At 35.6% G+C, this 19,250-nt stretch overlaps 1 protein-coding gene across 4 annotated transcripts; it reads right to left on the bottom strand.

The window, feature by feature from the left end:
• Positions 1-690: 690 nt before the first annotated feature.
• dnajc5ga (DnaJ (Hsp40) homolog, subfamily C, member 5 gamma a) lies at positions 691-14,526 on the bottom strand. Of its 4 annotated transcripts, XM_016289307.1 has the most exons (7): positions 14,377-14,526; positions 10,448-10,581; positions 9,535-9,748; positions 8,919-9,078; positions 5,130-5,218; positions 2,271-2,309; positions 1,495-1,571 (listed from the first exon to the last, which is right to left on the bottom strand). In XM_016289307.1, exons 2-5 carry the CDS (start codon positions 10,570-10,572, stop codon positions 5,133-5,135), a joined length of 585 nt encoding a protein of 194 aa, XP_016144793.1. In that variant the 5' UTR covers positions 10,573-10,581; positions 14,377-14,526; the 3' UTR covers positions 1,495-1,571; positions 2,271-2,309; positions 5,130-5,132. The 4 variants fall into 4 exon arrangements, with proteins under 4 accessions (XP_016144792.1, XP_016144793.1, XP_016144795.1 ...); XM_016289309.1 differs by lacking the exon at positions 5,130-5,218; XM_016289308.1 differs by lacking the exon at positions 2,271-2,309 and having other exon boundaries at positions 1,496-1,571.
• Between the last annotated feature and the right edge of the window lie 4,724 nt (positions 14,527-19,250).

Genomic DNA, 19,250 nt, shown 5'->3' on the forward strand with positions numbered 1-19,250 from the left:
TCTGAAAGCAATATCCATTCTTGGCTATAAGAAAATGCCCCCCAAAATGACAACCAGAAGATACAGATGACCATACACTACTTGAAATTATTACATACATTTCTATTTGCACATAGAAACAAAATGGTGTACAATCCAAGTATATACTATTGCATTCAGAACAACAATTTATAGGGAAAACATTTGGCATCTAATGTACCGACTCTAATGTAGTGTTTCTAACAGTAACTGGCTGACTATTTTTGAGTCCTTCACATTTAACATGATGGGCATTTCCTTACTGCTAAAATCATGAGGCTTGCAGATCCAAGTTTTGAAATCAAGTTTACACAGTGCATCGTTTCACTCAGAACATGTCATACACATTAATCTCAATTCTGATATATTAAAAATAAATAAGATCATTAAAAATATTTTCGTTTTGTCATATGTCCAAAGAGCACAAAGAAAGCATAGGTTTGCTCGATGATTTGGCATAGCGTTCACCAAAAACAGGGTTGATCCCATCTCAGCCCCTTTAAACAAATTAAAATGTCACATTTACAGATTTTTTACGCAGTTGAGTAGTAGTTGTAAGGGTTGAAGCCATTAGATTTGCATTAGAAGCCTCCTATGAAGGTAGTGGGGGAAAAAGTGCATAGAAAAAAAACAACTTTCACCAGCATATTCAAGTGTTCTGATTTTAGGGAAATGTATGACCATTGCACATGGCTTGGAATACCAAGCATGGCACATCAGCTGACATTTGAGGCATCTGCCTTAACTTTGGTAAGAAAAAGTTGTTACACAGCGGTCTTGTCATTTGCGTACGATTGACCATTTCGATCTTAAACGATATGCAGTTTAATGCAAATGTAACAGATGACTGCAAACTTGAGAATGGAAAACACTGCCATCTAAAGAAGCAAACTAAAAGAAAGGTGCCATGTTGTGGCTCCGCATTTGGATGAAGATAAGTGGGAGGGGTTTTTGCACATGTTCCTATGCTGTATAGTAGTGGCATGCTGTTATTGCTTTGCATGCACTCACATGAACATTCCACTCATGTCCATGCTTTCTAACATATATATAAAAAAAAAAATAAATAAAAAAAAAAAAGAGTAAAAAATTAAATAAATAGCCAGAACCAAAAAGAAACACCCCAAAAAGTAAAACCCACTTCCCACCTGGAGCAATGCCCAGTGGCACCAGTCTCATAGCTATATTATTTTGAAATGAACGGGTAGTTATATACGAACAGACAGACATACACACCAGTGGAGACACAGATGAAGTGAGACTGGCAGAGACTTCCTTGTCTTTTGGCAAACTGCCACTCGATTCCAGTGGGTCAGAGTCAGGGTATGGCGCAGTGGCACAGTTTAGTCCTGGTGCCATGATGCCCTGCGGTCAGCACACTACATCAGAGGCCTTAGAGTCCATCAGCAGGACCCCCTCAGTAATGACTGGGACCAGGACCAGGCAGGTGGCTCATTTCTGGGTGTTGTACATGGACTGGCTGGCTGCGAAATGTGTGGACTCTGAGGTGTTGAGGGTGGAACTGGGCTGGATCAAAATAGGGACATTTGAGCCTACAAAAAATAATAAAAGGACAGAAGAATAAACAATAAAATAATAAAGAACAGAATTAGGATGCTTTTGCTTTAGCAAAACTACAAAGCAAGGGTCGACCAATAAGAGTTTTGGACAATGTCAAGATCAGAGTAGCCAATACTAAATACAGTAATCATCATATGTCATTATAATAATAAAATATATAATTATAGTATACAAGTAATATATATTATTTTTAAATATGTAGCTTTATATATTATATTTTAGCTTTATATATTATATTTTAATCTTCTAATAACATAAATTTACAAACATTATTATTAAAAAAAATAAAATTAGCATTATCCATTGGAATGATTGTAGGTAATTTTTAAAACCACAAGAGATAACTACAATTTCTGTTCAACATCCAAGTGGTCAATAATCTCAAAATGGTCAAATATCAGCCGACATATACTATTATATAGTATTTCTATTTGACAGATCTTGACTATATGAATTAGTGTATATATAGTAGTATATAGTATAGACATATACTACTAGCACTATCAAGTTGAAGTGAATTAAGTTGCGGCATGCGTTTATGCAGATAAACACAGCCTCTATTTGCCTTTCATTTGCATGAAGCCATCACTTTTGAGGATTAGATAGCCAAAAGAACAGAACATGCAATTCTACTGGAGACGCACTGCCACTCTTTGCACTAAGAAACATACCTCCCTTCCCTGATGCAGCTCTTCCAAATCACCGCCCCACTAACAGACAGCATCCATGTGTAGCAAAGAATGAAAATAGAGGATTTCTTAAATGCATTTATTCTTTACATTCTAGCATTACACTAAAATGTAAAAGCCCTCATATATATATATATATATATATATATATATATATATATCTGTATATATATCTTATTTAAATAATGGAGAGGTATAGAAAAAGTGTGACACGAAACAGAAGTGGGATGGTAAAATAGAGGTTTGAGGTGAGATAAAGTTGAACAGATGGCTGTGTGACAGGCCAGCGATGCCTCTGTACGAGACCGCTCATGTTGACTGCATTTCTATCGATGAGATGCACCTGCTTTGACAGCTTTGCTTCATGCTGACGCAACCTTCTCAACAGAAATCCCATTTCCTGCCGACTCATCCTCGCACTCACTAGCCTTCTAACATCCTCTAACATAGTGAGTGGTTTTATTTCTGGATAATAATAATAATAATAATAATAGTTGTTTTGTGGGTGTATAATAATAAATAACAATGATTTTACCTTGTATTGCTTGGTAGATTGTTCTTTAGTGAGACTAAATTCTCTAAATATTCTAAATAAAGATCTAATTAAAACTGCATTGTAAGGCTAATACTAAATATTTCATTAATATTATACATGTATTTGTTTTTTATTATTTCATATATTATACACTACCATTCAAAATTTTAGCCATTATTCAGTGCCACATGATCCTTCATAAATTATTCTAATATGCTGATCTGATGCTCAAGAAACATTTCTTATTATCAATATTATTATCAAAGTAGAAAACGGTTGTGCTGCTTGCTTGATAAATTTTGTAACAATGTAAAAGTCTTTACATAAATGCAATTTTACAATTATATTTTTAATAATAAATACTAACAATTATTCTGTTATTATTATTGACATATTGCATATTATAAAGTTATTAACTTCTCAACTGTGTGGTCTGGCTCAATCATAAATTAAAGGGTCAGATGGTATCTTTACACCTCCTGGTCAACAAATTCTAAAACCTACAGGAGGTTCAAAGTACTTGGCAGAAAAAGGCTTGGCCTGACAACATGCAAAACATGGACATCTACAGCACGCAGATGCAAAGCATTAGTTCATGCACGGGCCTAGTAAAGCAAACACAACTCGAAATCTCAAGATCTGTTATGCAGGTCACTGGCTTTGGGTTTCAGTTCATTGCATAGTCTTTCCTTAATAAGGAAAACATTTTATCTACTTAATGAGCCGAGAAGGTACTAGCACCGTTTAATAAGCCTCAGTGAGGTTGCCAAGAGGCTGGGTCTTAATAAAAGTCTGAAAACCAGATCCAATAGCTAACTCAAAGTCTTTGTTAGAGCAAACACAAATTGCAAACGCTGCACAGCAATCCAAATGTTAATGAAAAGCCCTATTCGGACAGGACTAGTTTTCCAGGGGGTTAGAGAAATTAGTGTTTCACGGATGTACATTGCGATTATAATTCTGTCCAAATCTGCCATATCTGTATTTCTCTCACACAACCTCTGTAATAATTCCAGAGAAAATTACCTACTGTTTTTCGGCAAACTCTGTGGTCCTCTGAGAAATCTAATCCCATTCTAATGCAAATGTCTGTGATTGCGGACAATATTTTTTTTCCATAACGCGTTCCCTTGTGTGTTTTGGACAAAGTGAAGAACCGTAGATGCTCTTACTACTGTGCGCATGTGTTTGATTCGCGGCAAAAAACTAAAAAAATTATAAAATCAAAAGCCAAATTGTTAAGACTTGCTACTATAATATCAGTGTCAGGCAAGATTACTCAACTTCATTTCTGCACTCAATTACATAATGTTTTATTACATATGTACCTTTACGGAAATTAAACGTTGTTTTACTACAAATAAATAAATTTGGTCCCACTTTATATTAAGTGGCCTTAACTACTATGTACTTACATTTATATTAATCATTTGGTACAATGCACGTATTGTGTACATACATCTTTTTACATTGTACTTATATTTTAAAAATACCTGCATGTAATTACATCTGTAATTAATTTCTGTAATTAACCCATCCCTTACACCTTAACCCACCCTTAAGCCTACCCATACCACCAAACCTGTCCCTAACCTTACCCGTTTCCCAACTCAATAGCAGCAAAAGTGTTTTGCAATACATTATGAACACAATAAGTACATTGTACTTATTTTTTGATGTAAGTACATAGTAGTTAAGACCACTTAATATAAAGTGGGACCATACATTTTTATAGTTGAACTAAGGTAACCACAAATTAACCATGGTCCACAAAAAAAATTTATTCATAAATATTTATAAACAATTTTTGTTAAATGTAATTTCAATTTGTTTAATTTTTACATAAAAGAACAAAAATTACATATAATTTTTATTTTTATTCCTAGCATATATTATTTTTTTAATCACTTGTATTAAATTAGCATACTGTAATAAAAACATAATATTGATATGCTCAAATAAATGGTAATTAACTATACTAAATATAACTTAACCATGGTATTTGCAGTAAAACTGTGGTTATACTAATGGTAATCAATCCGCATGACTATAAGCAATGCACGCATTCAGAGCATAAGATCACTGCAAGGCCCAGACATACAAAACAGACCCTTCCACCTCTGTAATGTTAGTCCTGTCCGAATCGATATGTGGAATCATAGACGTTGGGTGACAAGAACTGTAACTCAAACGTCATTTAGGGGCTATATAGACAATGCTGTGAATCACAGACAAACACAGGCTTGTGCAGGTAGACAAACACAATGGAGTGACTCATGCTGTCAAATGAACATTCAGAGTCTTACAAGTCATTTTGTATCCGGTATAGTTTCACTGCAGATTTCTGAACCAGGACTAGGTATAGGTATAGGCTGGACAATAATTATTGTTTCACCTGTCGAATAAAAGGGAAACCATTATCTTATAGTACAGGTCACATGAAGGATTTCATTGTATTCTTCCACAGCTGTTAAGATGGCCAAAAAATTGTTTTATACCTTTAAAATTGAGCTTCAATCATGTAAACAATTTACATTAACTTAGTTTGCACTTACTACACATTAAGGTCAATATCTGTATAATTTACTTTATGTATAAACATTTGCACAAAGGCTATATTTTGTCAAAATATAAAAGACGACACTTTCAAATACAAATTTTTCAAAGTTAGCAGCGTCTTTAAGAATATCAAGATATGTTAATAAAACAAAATCCTAAACAAACATTCAAATGGTTGTGTGAATATTATAGGCTCAAAACCTGTAACGTGCCAGTATTTCTTGTCTACTCAACTTGACAGTCATACATTTGCCAGGGCTAAATTTAGACTCAACAAAATTGACCAAACTCCTTGTGCTTGCACTCCATAAATAATAGAAAATCTATATTAACATCAGGAAGACAAGAGATGCTCAATACCCAATGTCCTTGATGACTGATACATCTCTTGAACACTCAAAATGCCTGAGGGAAATGGCCAAGGACAGACAAGTGAAATGAGTCCCGTCATTTCTGACACGTCATTCATTTCAGTATTAAACAAAGTTAAACTGCATATACCTTCAAGTCATTTCAAACACTAGATTAGACCAGAATACAGATCTGGACTATTAATATAAAATGCTTTGCAACATTTTAAGATGATAGGTGATTCTGACTATTCATTTTGATATGAATCTGAGGCAATCCATCTTCTTTTAGACTACAAAACATGTCCTCGGTGATATTTCTCTCATAATTAAAGGACTTGAGACTGAGAGTATGAGAAAAGCACATTTTTACCATCAGAAACAATCACACTTGTTATCTGTTTTTTAATTTATGATGTTGAAATCCCTAACCTCAAGTATGAGCAAATATAATAAGCAACCTCAGAGGGTCGACCCAACTAAAGCAATGACATCTATATATACAGAATCAGAGTTATAAATAGCTGCATGTTTAGTGTTTTTGCTTGATCTGTTAAATTTGTTCCTGCTGTTCATGCCACCTGAGCAACATCACGTGTCTCTACTGAGACAGCAGAGATTAGACAACGTCTCAACTGCGGCTGAGGCTTTAGCATTGAGTTCAGCAAAGCCTAGCTAGTCTCCCCTTGTAAAATAAAGATGTTATATGGCCAGCAGTGCTAGATATTAAATGAATTCAGTGTATTTATTTTAACTAAATAACTGCAAGTTGCTACTTTCAATGATGTCTGCCTGAGAGTTTTATATATTTAAAAAGGTTAAATTATCCACTACCGTTCATATGTTTGGGGTCAGATACATAAAATACTTTTATTTAGCAATGATGCATTATATTGTATGGAACGATATTCCGGACAATTTTCAAAAGGAATTGCAAATTGTATTTTCAATTGCGTTTTCCATGTGTGGACGCATAAATTGTGACAATCCAAATGCAATTGCAAATCCTGCATTACCTGCATCACGAACGCACAGTGACTGCCACATTTCAAATGAAAAAGCAAAGTCCATTTGCAACTGTATTTCCCATGTCTTAGGAATTACGAGCCTGTCATATTTAAATAGCAATATTAATTACCAGTTTGCTTTTTCACTCTCGCTGCGTCGCGCATGTAACCTGTTTGTATTGGGAGGTGATGTCACTCTCAGACGACCGTGCCGAATTGCTCTGATCAATGGAGGTAATCGGTAAAGGCTCCGCTAAAGGCAGCTACCAATCAGTTTCGTACCTGTGTGAACGAACAGACAGTGCAACCTTCTTGGGACAATACATTATTCTGTCTTTTTTACCCCAGATGTAGCGATTATCCCCTGCTAACAGCGGGAGCCACAACGGTACGCACATTAGGTCAATATTCACTATAAACCCCACGCTTTCACCTGTCTCAGCATCTCTCACTGTTTACACTCACTTACACTTAATAGAGAGCATGTCACACCTGCTTCAAGACCTTTTACCGTTTGCACTCCACTTGATGCACTTAAACACAGTGCCAATCTATACTTATTTTCCACCAGTTATAATCAGTTATGGAGTTCGCGTCCCGTACGTGGCACCAAAGCGTTGCGCCTGCCTCAAGAGCTCTCACTATTTACAGCCACTGGACACCGCGATTGATGCACGTGATTTTTAATGTTGTCTTGCCTTGGCTGTGGCGTGTTCCGTGACAGCTGCACCTAGATCTGACTGCTGAAGTGTCATCTGGGGCAGGCAGAGTAAGAGTAGCAGCATTTTCTGTTTTGTCACATGCATCTATCGGATCGTAAACAGACTGAGAGATCTTGAGGCAGGTGCACATAGGCTATTAGATAGGAATAAGATATAGGTTGCAAATAGGTAAATACGTGTAGATTTGCACTGTCTGTTTGCTTAAGTGCATCAAGTGGAGTGCAAAAGGTCTTGAGGCAGGTGTGTCACGCTCTATATTATGGATTAAAAGTCTAAGTGAGTGTAAACAGTGAGATTCTGAGACAGGTGAAAAGTGTTTGGTTAATAGTGAATATTGACCTATTACAAACACGCCCCATAGTATAGTCCTGTCCCTGACGATGATTGGCAGCTTTCCATGTAGACATCGGAAATTCAAATGCAAAAGGAATTGGGATTCCATTTGAGTTTTGGCAGGTTACATGCGCGACGCAGCGAGAGTGAAAAAGCAAACTGGTAATTAATATTGCTATTTAAATATGACAGACTCGTAACTCCTAAGACATGGTATCGGCCAAAATTTTCATATCGGTGCATCCCTAATTGCTATTTAAATATGACAGGCTCGTAACTCCTAAGACATGGGAAATACAGTTGCAAATGGACTTTGCTTTTTCATTTGAAATTTGGCAGTCACTCTGCGTTCGCAAAAGCGAAAATGCAAACGGTAATGCAGGATTTGCAATTGCATTTGGATTATGTCACAATTTATGCATCCACACATGGAAAACGCAATTGAAAATACAATTTGCAATTCCTTTTGAAAATTGTCCGGAATATCGTTCCATAATATTGATCATAAGTGTTCTTAAAGACATTTATAATTTTACAAAAGACTTTTCAAATAAATGCAAAAATATTAGGCAGCACATCTTCCAACTGGGATAACAATAAATGTTTTTTTGAGCATCAAATAAGCACATTAAAACGATTTCTGAAAGATCATGTGACGCTGAAGACTGGAGTAATGGCTACTGAAAATTCAGCTATGCCATCAAATAAATAAATAATACATTTTAAAAATATATTGAAAAAGAGAAAAGTTGTTTTAAATTTTATTATTTCAAAATATTATTTTTACTTTATTTATAATCAAATAAATGCAGCCTTGGTGACCATGACTTCATCATCTTTCACTTTTGACTGGTAGTGTACATAAATAATAACACAAAGCACAAATATCTGAAAGTAATAACTTGCAGTTCTACAATTCAGATACAGATCAATTCATTTGATACAACAGATTCATTGAATTCATTCATCAGAGCAATTCAATCCGGCAATTCCTGAGTTCAAAAGTCTTTTGAACAACTCGTGACATCAACAAACAATAAGAAATACGTTACCAGTCAACTATCTAAAAGAAGATTGTTACTAGAGTCAGACACACACCCCTTCCCAACCAACTCAAGGCTCACCTCCACCATCCTGCTCTGCTTTGATCTGGGCCTCCAGGTCTTCTGGGTCCACGTACTGGTAGTTCTCATCCTCCCCTGGTGGTTTGCACTTTCCACAGCAGAAACAGCAGCAGCAACAGCAGCAGCAACAGGAGAAAACGGCACAGCACATGACCATAGCCTGCGGCAAAGACACAGACCTCAGATCAGAGACGTCTCTCTCAGAAAAGCACATGTTTAATGCCACAGCAATGGGACAAGTTTGCAAGATGCTACATCCAGCTACTAGCCAGTCAGTTAAGCTTATTTGAGAACATTTTCACATGTGCATCAAAAGCCACTATCATCTGTAAAGTAAAATTCAAATGTAGCACCTCAAAGACAACAACGCTCCACCAAGTGCCTATAGTACTAAACACTGTTTATTTTTGATTGCTTTTCCAATAATACTTCACAAACGGCAAACTTCACGCCAAGCTAAACTATGTAATTCCTTATTTCATCAAAACGGTCTCTCTGGGTAAGTTACCATCCCTTCAGAATGTCAGTTTAGGTCAACACACCGAGACAATCGGTAACAGCTTTTTTTTATGCAACAGTAAATAAAAGCTCTGTTTTTAGTGAAATGAGCTCTCACCTTGAACCACCACTTTGACATGAGGAAGTAGTATTTGACACTCTCTTCTCCAAACTGCTCGGACACGTAGAGCCCCATGGAACCGTATTCATCGTAGATCTTGCGCTTGGTCTCATCAGCGAGGATTGAGTTGGCATTGTTGATTTCTTTGAACTTTTCTGCAGCTTCAGGGTTGTCTGGATTCTTGTCTGGATGGTATTTCAGAGCCAGTTTTCTATAAAACAAAATTTTGTCCTGTATCTTGTGCAGAAACAATTTGTGCAGAACATACAACTCTCTTGAAATGATGAATCAAACTATTTATCAAATTTGATTTTGTATATCATAGTTAGCCAAAACACACAAAAATGTGAAAAAAATAAAAAAATTATGAAATATGCTTTTTTTAATATTTTGCAGAACTATGGTATACAAAACCAAAATTTGATTAATCATCTCATATCCATATAATGAAAAAAGTTGTCAGAATCAAGGCAAACGCTTATCGCTTTAAAAGTAAAGAGAAGTCTTTTTGTTTGGATTTAGAAATAATAATGATACAATGCTGAACATAAAACATGTTCAAAAAATTTATTCATAAATAATTTAAACAACTTTTGTTAAATGTAATTTCAATTGATGTTTAATTTTTACAAAATAAGAACAAATATTAAATAAAAAAGCATTTTTATTTAAAAATTGCATATATTATTTTTAAATCACTTGTATTAAATTAGCATACTGTAATAAAAACTGAAAAAATTATAATATTGATATGCTAAAATAAATGGTAAATTTAGAAATTACAGTGCAATAAATGGCAGTATGACAGCAACACTGGTGAGTTTTTATAAACAGGTTTAAAATATTTTTCATCCACTATTTCTAAAGAAACCTGAATAACTGCAAGTTAACGTGACAGCATTTAGTGTACCTGTAGGCTCTTTTAATGTCCTCTGCTGTGGCCCCTTTCTCCAATCCCAGCACCTTGTATAAACTGTCCCCTGTAGTGGACATCTTCCTCTGAGGCCTGTCAGAGGGTGGCTTGGCGTCTGCCATGATTCAATGCTGAAGAATAGGAAAAAGAGACTGAATTATGCATTTGCATATTTAAAAAAAATCATTGTGTCCAATGGGAGCTGTTCTTCAAAGAACTCAGCATCACATTATTGACATATAGAACAATGTACACAGCCAAAGCACTCAGCTCTGTTTTAACAACACACTGTGCTAACACAAGGTGTGGCGAAGCTAAATCCTGTGTTAATGTTGAAAAAACAGGTGCAGTTTTCAGATGCTTATCCAGCAGAAAATGTTAAACACTACAGAGAAAACTTTTAGGAGTCGTTTCCTCTCATAATCACAGGATGCGATGGTGGGCAAAGCAACAGCTTCCCCATTCTCAATGCCTTGGCTTAACATGATTATGTTTTGCTGATCTCACAGATTACAACTCCATGTTGACAAAGACTATTAGATGCTTGCATACACATGACACCTTCCCTGATCATTAAAGCCTATTTTAAGTGGTTTAAATACTGGAGGGTCAACTGAACGTGGATCTTTCGGAGACATACCTGCTGAACCACATCACCATTATTGTGTAATTAATGATTCTCAAGTTTAAACTGGCACACATTCCTTAACCTTTGACACTTAAAATGTTACAAAAGATTTATATTTAAACAAAATGCTGTTCTTTTTAACTTTCTACTCATTAAAGAATCCTGAAAAAATGTTTTAGTATGGTTACCACAAATATATTAGGCAGCACAACTGTTTTCAACATTGATAATAAGTAAGAAATAAGATCAGAATGATCTCTAAAGGATCATGTGACACTGAAGACAAATTGTGACATCAGAAATCAATTATACATCATTACAAATGCTTACTGAAGAAATAAAGGGATTTTTTACATCAAAAACCCTACTGTTGCACTATTCCAGTCTGTACATGTCCCAAACCCATAAGTCAAAGTGACTTTTGAAGCTTGAAATAATTCAATTCATTCATTCGAGAAAAGGTTGGAGGCAGTTAACAGATGATCACACAGCCAGAGGTATCACAGGCTGCTAAAACAATCATAAGACAGATTCACATCTTCATTAAAGAACGCAGTACACTAGAAAGCCAAACAATCACCCGTATCAGACTGCAGCTGTGCAAGCTTCAGATGAGCGTCTGTTCATCAACCTGTAAGCTTATCCCAGGCTTAACTCTACAGTCAATGTATTTCAGATGAATCTAGCGGCTGTGCCTTGTCTAATGAGAATGCACACTAATCACACATTTTCTTCCAGATGATGACCACTGGCCTTGTAATGCTCCTAAAATGAAGCAGTCTGACATGACGAAGCTGATAGAACTTTATATGCCATTTCAATTCAAACCTCATGCAGCTTACGTCAACACTAGTTTTACTGGGTAGCACAAAATTGTTAAAAACTGAACAACAAGCTCTTTACAAGCCAAGGTAGCTAATATAATAACAACATGATTTTCATAATTCTGCCAGACATTTGAAGAAACAGATGGCTTTGAGGTCCTAACAAAAAGCTGAATACTTTTATTCGGCAGTAAAGATATTTATAATGTTACTAGGGATGTTCATTTCGGTTATTTTTCCTAACCGACAACCGATGCTCGTTAACAGATTATTAACCGTTAACCGACAAGATTATTTTAAATTAGAATTATGAATTAAATTAGAAAGGATAAGTGTCTGTGTCCCGTTGAAAATACTAACATTTGTTTCCCGTGGATTCATTTTACATGCGCAAAAAGCAGTAAACAACAGAACATGAGGATTCACATGGCCATCATATCACATCAGGCACCTGCAGCGCTTCTGCGAGTGGAGAAAAACATAATAAAGATAGGATATATATATATATATTTTTTTTTTTTTTTTTTTTTTTTTTACGGCAGAAAGCGGCATCCTATTTTTCTTTAGGCTTTTTACCAAACCACAAAGATTTGTTTTTATTGCAAATGTACACAAATAATGGCAAACCTTTTACAATTCCGATTATCTTTATGACTGAAAGGAGTAGTTTCTTCCACTGTTAGAAGGAAAACATTCAAGTGAATGCACCGGCGCCGCATGCGCGCACTAGGGCGGTCAAAAAAAATCGAATTTCGAATATTCGTCAAATTTATTTATTTTTTTATCCAAAAAGCCAAAAGCTTTTTTTCCCCTCTAACTGAATTTATGCCTTTTTAAATTAGAATATAATTCGAATTTTTATAATATTTAAGTGGAAAATTCTAATTGAATTTTTCAGTCATTTTGACAGCCCTAGCGCGCACACAGTTAAGCATTGCTACCTTGACAATGCAGCCTGTTCATTATCATAATAAAATACAGTCAGTCAAACATATGGGGGGAAAAAAACCCACACTGCTCAGTTTAAATATGTAGTAAAATCTGTGCCGTTAAGTGTTATCACCGTACCGTTATGCAAAACACTTTGTTTTACGTGGATATTGGAATGCGAGTGAAGTAGGCTACATAATAAATAATATTTTGCCATTCAAATACATCGTGAATACGGAAACATTTGATTTCGTGTCGAAAGAGAGACCCAACGTTGGGTTCGGTTTCATTTTTGCCTAAATTAATTTGTTTCGGCTTGTCGTTTATATTGCTATAGCTTCTTATATTTTTAATTCTTGTTCTTTTCTAAATACTGTTAATCGAAAGGATTTGTTGTGGAGCGAGGGGAACTAAAATAGCCTAGCTATGTTTAGTGTTTATTATAAAGCTTGTAAACATTACAAAACATGTGTTGTATTTTTGATCAAATAAATGGAGCCTTGGTGATGCAAGAGCAGAAGACATCTAAACCTCTATAGAAACACAGTACTCGGCTGATTTCTTCAAGGTATGATAGAGCAAGAGATTTTCCACTCGACAAAAATGACAAATGCCTTGGAATTAAAACATTTAACACTTTAAAAAGTTCTCATTTTAACATTACTTTAGCACCTTTGGGGGTTAAAAAGACTTTAAAAGGGTGAGTATGTGTCTTGTCCAAACTAGATTGACAATCAGGTTATAAATAACCTATGATACTACTCAAAACAGCTGTTCAAAAAGAAGTAGAAAACAGTATTTATTAGAAACAGTGATAGCCTCTGCTCAACTTCATTGGCTTTCACCATAGTTCTACATCAATAGTTTCGATGCACTTGTCAACAAGAACAGTTGAAGAAAAACACGCGTAGACTCCCTTTCGCTGCAAACACATCTGGATTGAGTCCTGTGCATCATGTGTCCATTGATAATGTTTATTTGTATCCTGCCGTGGATATGCATCTGAGGTATTATCATAGTCATCATATTTACACTACTTGTTGGCTGTTGTAACGGGCGAGTGTCCTTGTAACGTTAAATCTATAATCCAGTCGTAATCCAGTCCAGATTACTATTTCCTTTAGACCTCATATTTTCCTTCAATCTCACAATTTAACTATGACCTGTTTGGTTTGACCTGGACACGTGCAACTACAAACAACCTCTAAAGCTCAGTTAACACAGGCAAACATGGAGTTTATTCAACTTTATTCGGGATTATTGGTAAATCTGGAAGGATCTGAGAGGAAAGCACGAGACGCTACATCTCGGCGTCAACAAAACCACTTCAAATATATAACCTTGAACGGATTTACATTCATTAAAACCTATTATGAAATTCACACACGATGTTGACTGGTTTACGAGTTCATTAAGAATTTGCAATCACTTTTATCGATGAAGCAAAAGGCTGACTAGGCAGTTAGCATTAGCCCGCATAGCCACAATAGGAGATTTCGGTTGAATTTGGGCCGCAAATTTAAGCATAGTCGATTAAAACTCACCTTGAACTGGGTGGTAATACGATATAGTCAATTGTGGCTGAATCATAGAGGACTCAGCCGAATGGTTCTTTAGATATCCTATGTACAGCTCCTCATTGCTATCGCATGTCCTCCCTTGTAAAGCGTAGAGCGCTCCGAGGACGCGTTTGATTATTGGAGTCGACTCTTTAAACCGAGTCTCCAACATGTTCGACTCCTTTTGAAAGAGGGTGCGCAGGTGCACGATTGATTCATTGGCGTCGAAGCTTTAGCGGAATCGACTCTCGATTTATGGATTGTGACTGTAGAATTCCATTGGGCGTAATCGATGCTTTGACTTTGATCTACGCAAATGATTCCAGGACCGATTCTATCATGAATAAATGGCTAATATAACCTTTTTAACAGTCAAGGCAAGAAGACACATTAAACGCACCGCACATAAGAAGCAAGCGATGAATTTATGATTTACAATTATCCTGAGTAAATTAATGTGAAAAATAATCAGGCTTTATGTAGTTTCAGTTTTTCAAACTAAAAGTCTGGAGCTCTGAGTTCAGTAATGACGTAAATTTGTAGGCACAATTATTATTATTTTACACAAATGTACTCAAAATGATACAAATAATTATTGTACTCAACTGCCAATTTAAAATTTTGTAATGAAAACGATTTATTTTCAATATAAACGGGTTTACCTTTAGACAAGATGCAAACGCAAGCACACAATATCCTGCCAGTCTATAAAGCAACCCATAGGCTACCCATTTGTTTTGTGTACTTGCACTTAATGCATTTTAATTGCTACAGGACAACTTAACTTCAAAGCATTATTAGTTTAAAAGACAAGTTAATTTATTAAATTTTACTGTCTACGAACAGTTCAGGTGTTTATATTGATATTCTCTCCCTTCATTTGTACCAGTACATTGCAGTAGAACAACAGAGATATGGAAGATCAGAGAAAGATCTGAGATTGCATTTTTTATTGTCTAAAAATACAATTACAAAAGTTTTACTCAGTAATGAAGAACAATCTTCCTACCATACTGTATCTACACTAGTATTTGCACAAAGTTGATTGAGTTACAAAAGTCTAGTCCCCTACTGGAATGTCCAAGTGAACATGATCACATGTAAAGATGTCTATATTGTTATAAATGCACATCAAAAAAGCATTTACATTTATACTATACCAGTCTGAGATGTAGTAATACAATTGTTTATTGTATAACTGTTTGCTAAATTTAGCTGATTTTGTAGTGAAATGAAGAAACTGAACAACCTTCTATTTTCAAGTGCTACATTAATGTAATTATCTAAGATATTCAGGATGAATCTAGTTTAACCACACTGCACTGTGGTTGCTTTAATGTTTGTGTTTTAAATCAAATACTCAATATATGGAATTTTATTGCAGTCAGTACTGAAAGGAACAAACAATCTGGGTACTTTATCTCACAAAATCTCACCAACTGGAACTATATGGACAGCACACAGAATAAACACCAGTCATGGAATCAGAATGTTGCTAACAAAACATTTCCCTTTACTGCCAAATGTCCAAGACTATGATGGTCCCCACCGACCCAGCACAGTAGCCAGCAGTGCCATGCGAATATACATCCCGTTGGCCGCCTGCCGGAAGTGAGCAGCCCGAGGATCTGTGTCCACTTCCACACTGAAAACAAAATAGGATTATGAAAGACTGCAAACAAAACTGTATTCAGCACTCGTTTATGTAACTTCCTATTTTGCCTGCTTAAAATGTGATTTTATCCTGATGCTTTGAATTAAGAATAGCAAACCTGATCTCATTGACTCTGGGAAGAGGATGCATGACCACCATCTTCCTTTTGGCTCCCGTCATGATATGTAGTGTGAGGATGAACTGGCCGAAACACTGTTAAAAAGAGACATTTCAGACATAAAAGCAGATGCAACGATCTCCTCAGCCATATCTCTCACTGCTTTGTACCCTTCTTCAGAGGCGAATCGCTCCTTCTGTATTCTGGTCACGTATAGGACGTCAGCCTCTGGAAGGGCCTCTTCATTGCTGTTAAACTTCTCCTGTGGACATAGTTGGAGAAGTTTAGACACATTTGAGGGGGGGGAAAAAGCCATGCAAATAAACTAAAAGCAACCAAGTAACAGTCCACTCCTGAATTCATACTTTTGATTGTGACACACCTGTTTAATGCCTTTGGAAGCCACGATTGGCAGAGAGAACAGAAGCTAAGAGTGGCAAAGCTCTGGTAAACATCCCTATAAACGTCAAACCTGCATCATACAGTGCTCTTAATGACACCTCCTCTTCAGCTGCTCAAACATCGAGGCACAAAGTTTGAAAAAAAATTGATTAGTAACTGTACAGTTATAATTTTCACACATTTTTTAGAAATGTTTATTATAATTGCTGATGCAGTTTTTGTGAAATGCTTAGTTTTCCAAAAAAGGGTTTGAAAGTTGGCTGCCTGAAAAACTTGTTGGTAAAAATAATTCCAAAAAAAGTGAAGCTGTATTCTATAAAATGTATTAATATTATGAAGCAACAGTCCTTTTAATGGTGAGGCAGACTTAAAAAATTTCTTATCCAAACATAATGTGCAATATTATTTATAAAAAATATTAAATAAAAAAAGATCACATTAGTAATTTATTTTAAATCTGGTTTTAGCCGTATTTTGCATGCATCCAATTTTATATTATTTGTTGTTTATTTCCTAGCTGATTTTAAGGCTTGAAGAACAACATCTCAGATATTTCGTTCTAAAAGGCTGTTAAATTGTTACATGCTTGAAAAAGATTGTTTAAATGACCTTGATCAAATGAAAATAAGGAAGATGGAAAATATGGATATTAATTTTCAATTCAGACACAGTTGCAGAATCATGAGACTTTGATATTGATTTGAAGAAACTATACACATCACATGGACTTTACCCATTGCCTTTTGGGGTTGTATGGTAGATCTTTTGAAACCTGCATATAAAGACATGTCTTGCTTGATATATGAGCATATTGGACCAGCAAATGGTTCAGCTGAAAGCTCAAACAAACAAACAAACAAACGAACAGAGGTGGACAAAGTACTCAACTCTATTACTTGAGTGAAAGTACAGATACTGCTGGTCAAACATTACTCCATTACAAGTAAAAGTTGTACCATTTGCAAGTTCATGGGACATGCAAGCTCAAACAAACAAACAAACAAACAAACGAACAGAGGTGGACAAAGTACTCAACTCTATTACTTGAGTGAAAGTACAGTTACTGCTGGTCAAACATTACTCCATTACAAGTAAAAGTTGTAAAGACAGATTTTTACTTAAGTAAAAGTACAGAAGTACTTGCTTTTAAAAGTACTCAAGTACCAAAAGTAAATTTCCTTTTTTATGTCAATGCACTGTTTTATTGTTGTACATAATACTTGCAATACTTCTGAAACAATTTAGAATACATTACACCTACTGAATACACTGACTAGCTTGTAGTTTAGAATGTTAAAAACCTATGGGGAAAAAAAATTAACACCCCTACCCAGCCCCACAAAATCTGGATGGTAGTGATCTCACACAGCTCTGACTGTGTGTAGCCATTCAACCACATTTGAACAGAGTGGACAGTGAAATCCTGTAAATACAGAGTGATAAGGAAGAAAAGAAATCAAACCTGCTTTAAAACCCAGCAACACAACTGTAGCTGTATAACTTTACAACAGCAACACTGCTTTAACAAAAAAGCAAAACAGCAAGATTTATTTGACATCAAAACAAAATAAAAAAAAAATGCTGTCTAATCGCTCTCGTGGTACTTTGCTGTCACACACAGAGAGTCACGTTTTAGAGAAGAAAACAATCACCTACTGACTTTCAAAGCTGCTACATAGTAACGACTTTCTACGAGGACCTTGATAGAAATGTAGTTGAGTGAAAGTACAATATTTGTCTTTCAAATGTAGTGAAGTTAAAGTTATAAATTCCCAGAAGAAATAATACTCAAGTAAAGTACCGATACTCAAAAAGTGTACTTAAGTACAATACTCAAGTAAATGTACTTAGTTACTGTCCGCCTCTGCAAACGAACAACTGATGCTAGCAAACAAAAGCTGACATCAAACTGAACTACTGTCTGAATGTAACTGTAAACCAATTATTTGCAGTACAGAGGTTCATTTGGCACACAAACTCATGCACAAACTCTGAGGGAACACTGTATGCCATTAGCACCTGGAGGCAGACAATTCGGCACAACACAGCTACTGCCTGACGGGGACGCTCAGGAGTCATTGCCTCACTCACACGCTGCAATTAACAAGCATGGTTATTTGTAACAAATAATTTGTTTCTCATTACACTACAGAGGACAGACGGTTTGGTGAGTGGATTGATGTGTTTTTTGTCAGCCAGTGCACATTAGAAAGCAAATGCTAAACCATGAACAATGCATGGTAGATAAATCTATACATAAGATTTCGTAACAGTGCTTTAAAAGTGATTACTCTTGCACTCACAAACATTTCACTTGCACTATGCCATCTAGGTCTCTTTAGTAAAATTCTCATTGCATCATTATAAGCTACTTGCAGCTTCTGTAAACTAGATGTTCTATAGTTGAACCACAGATGAGCAGTATAAGGTGTTGTACAAACCCAGTTCCAAAAAAGTTGGGACACTGTACAAATTGTGAGTAAAAAAGGAATGGAATAATTTACAAATCTCATAAACTTATATTTTATTCACAATAGAATATAGATAACATATCAAATGTTGAAAGTGAGACATTTTGAAATGTCATGCCAAATATTGGCTCATTTTGGATTTCATGAGAGCTACACATTCCAAAAAAGTTGGGACAGGTAGCAATAAGAGGCCGAAAAAGTTAAATGTACATAT

The sequence above is a fragment of the Sinocyclocheilus grahami genome, unplaced genomic scaffold (genome assembly GCF_001515645.1).
Source record: "Sinocyclocheilus grahami isolate Dianchi unplaced genomic scaffold, SAMN03320097.WGS_v1.1 scaffold244.1, whole genome shotgun sequence".
Classification (NCBI taxonomy): Eukaryota; Metazoa; Chordata; class Actinopteri; order Cypriniformes; family Cyprinidae; genus Sinocyclocheilus; species Sinocyclocheilus grahami.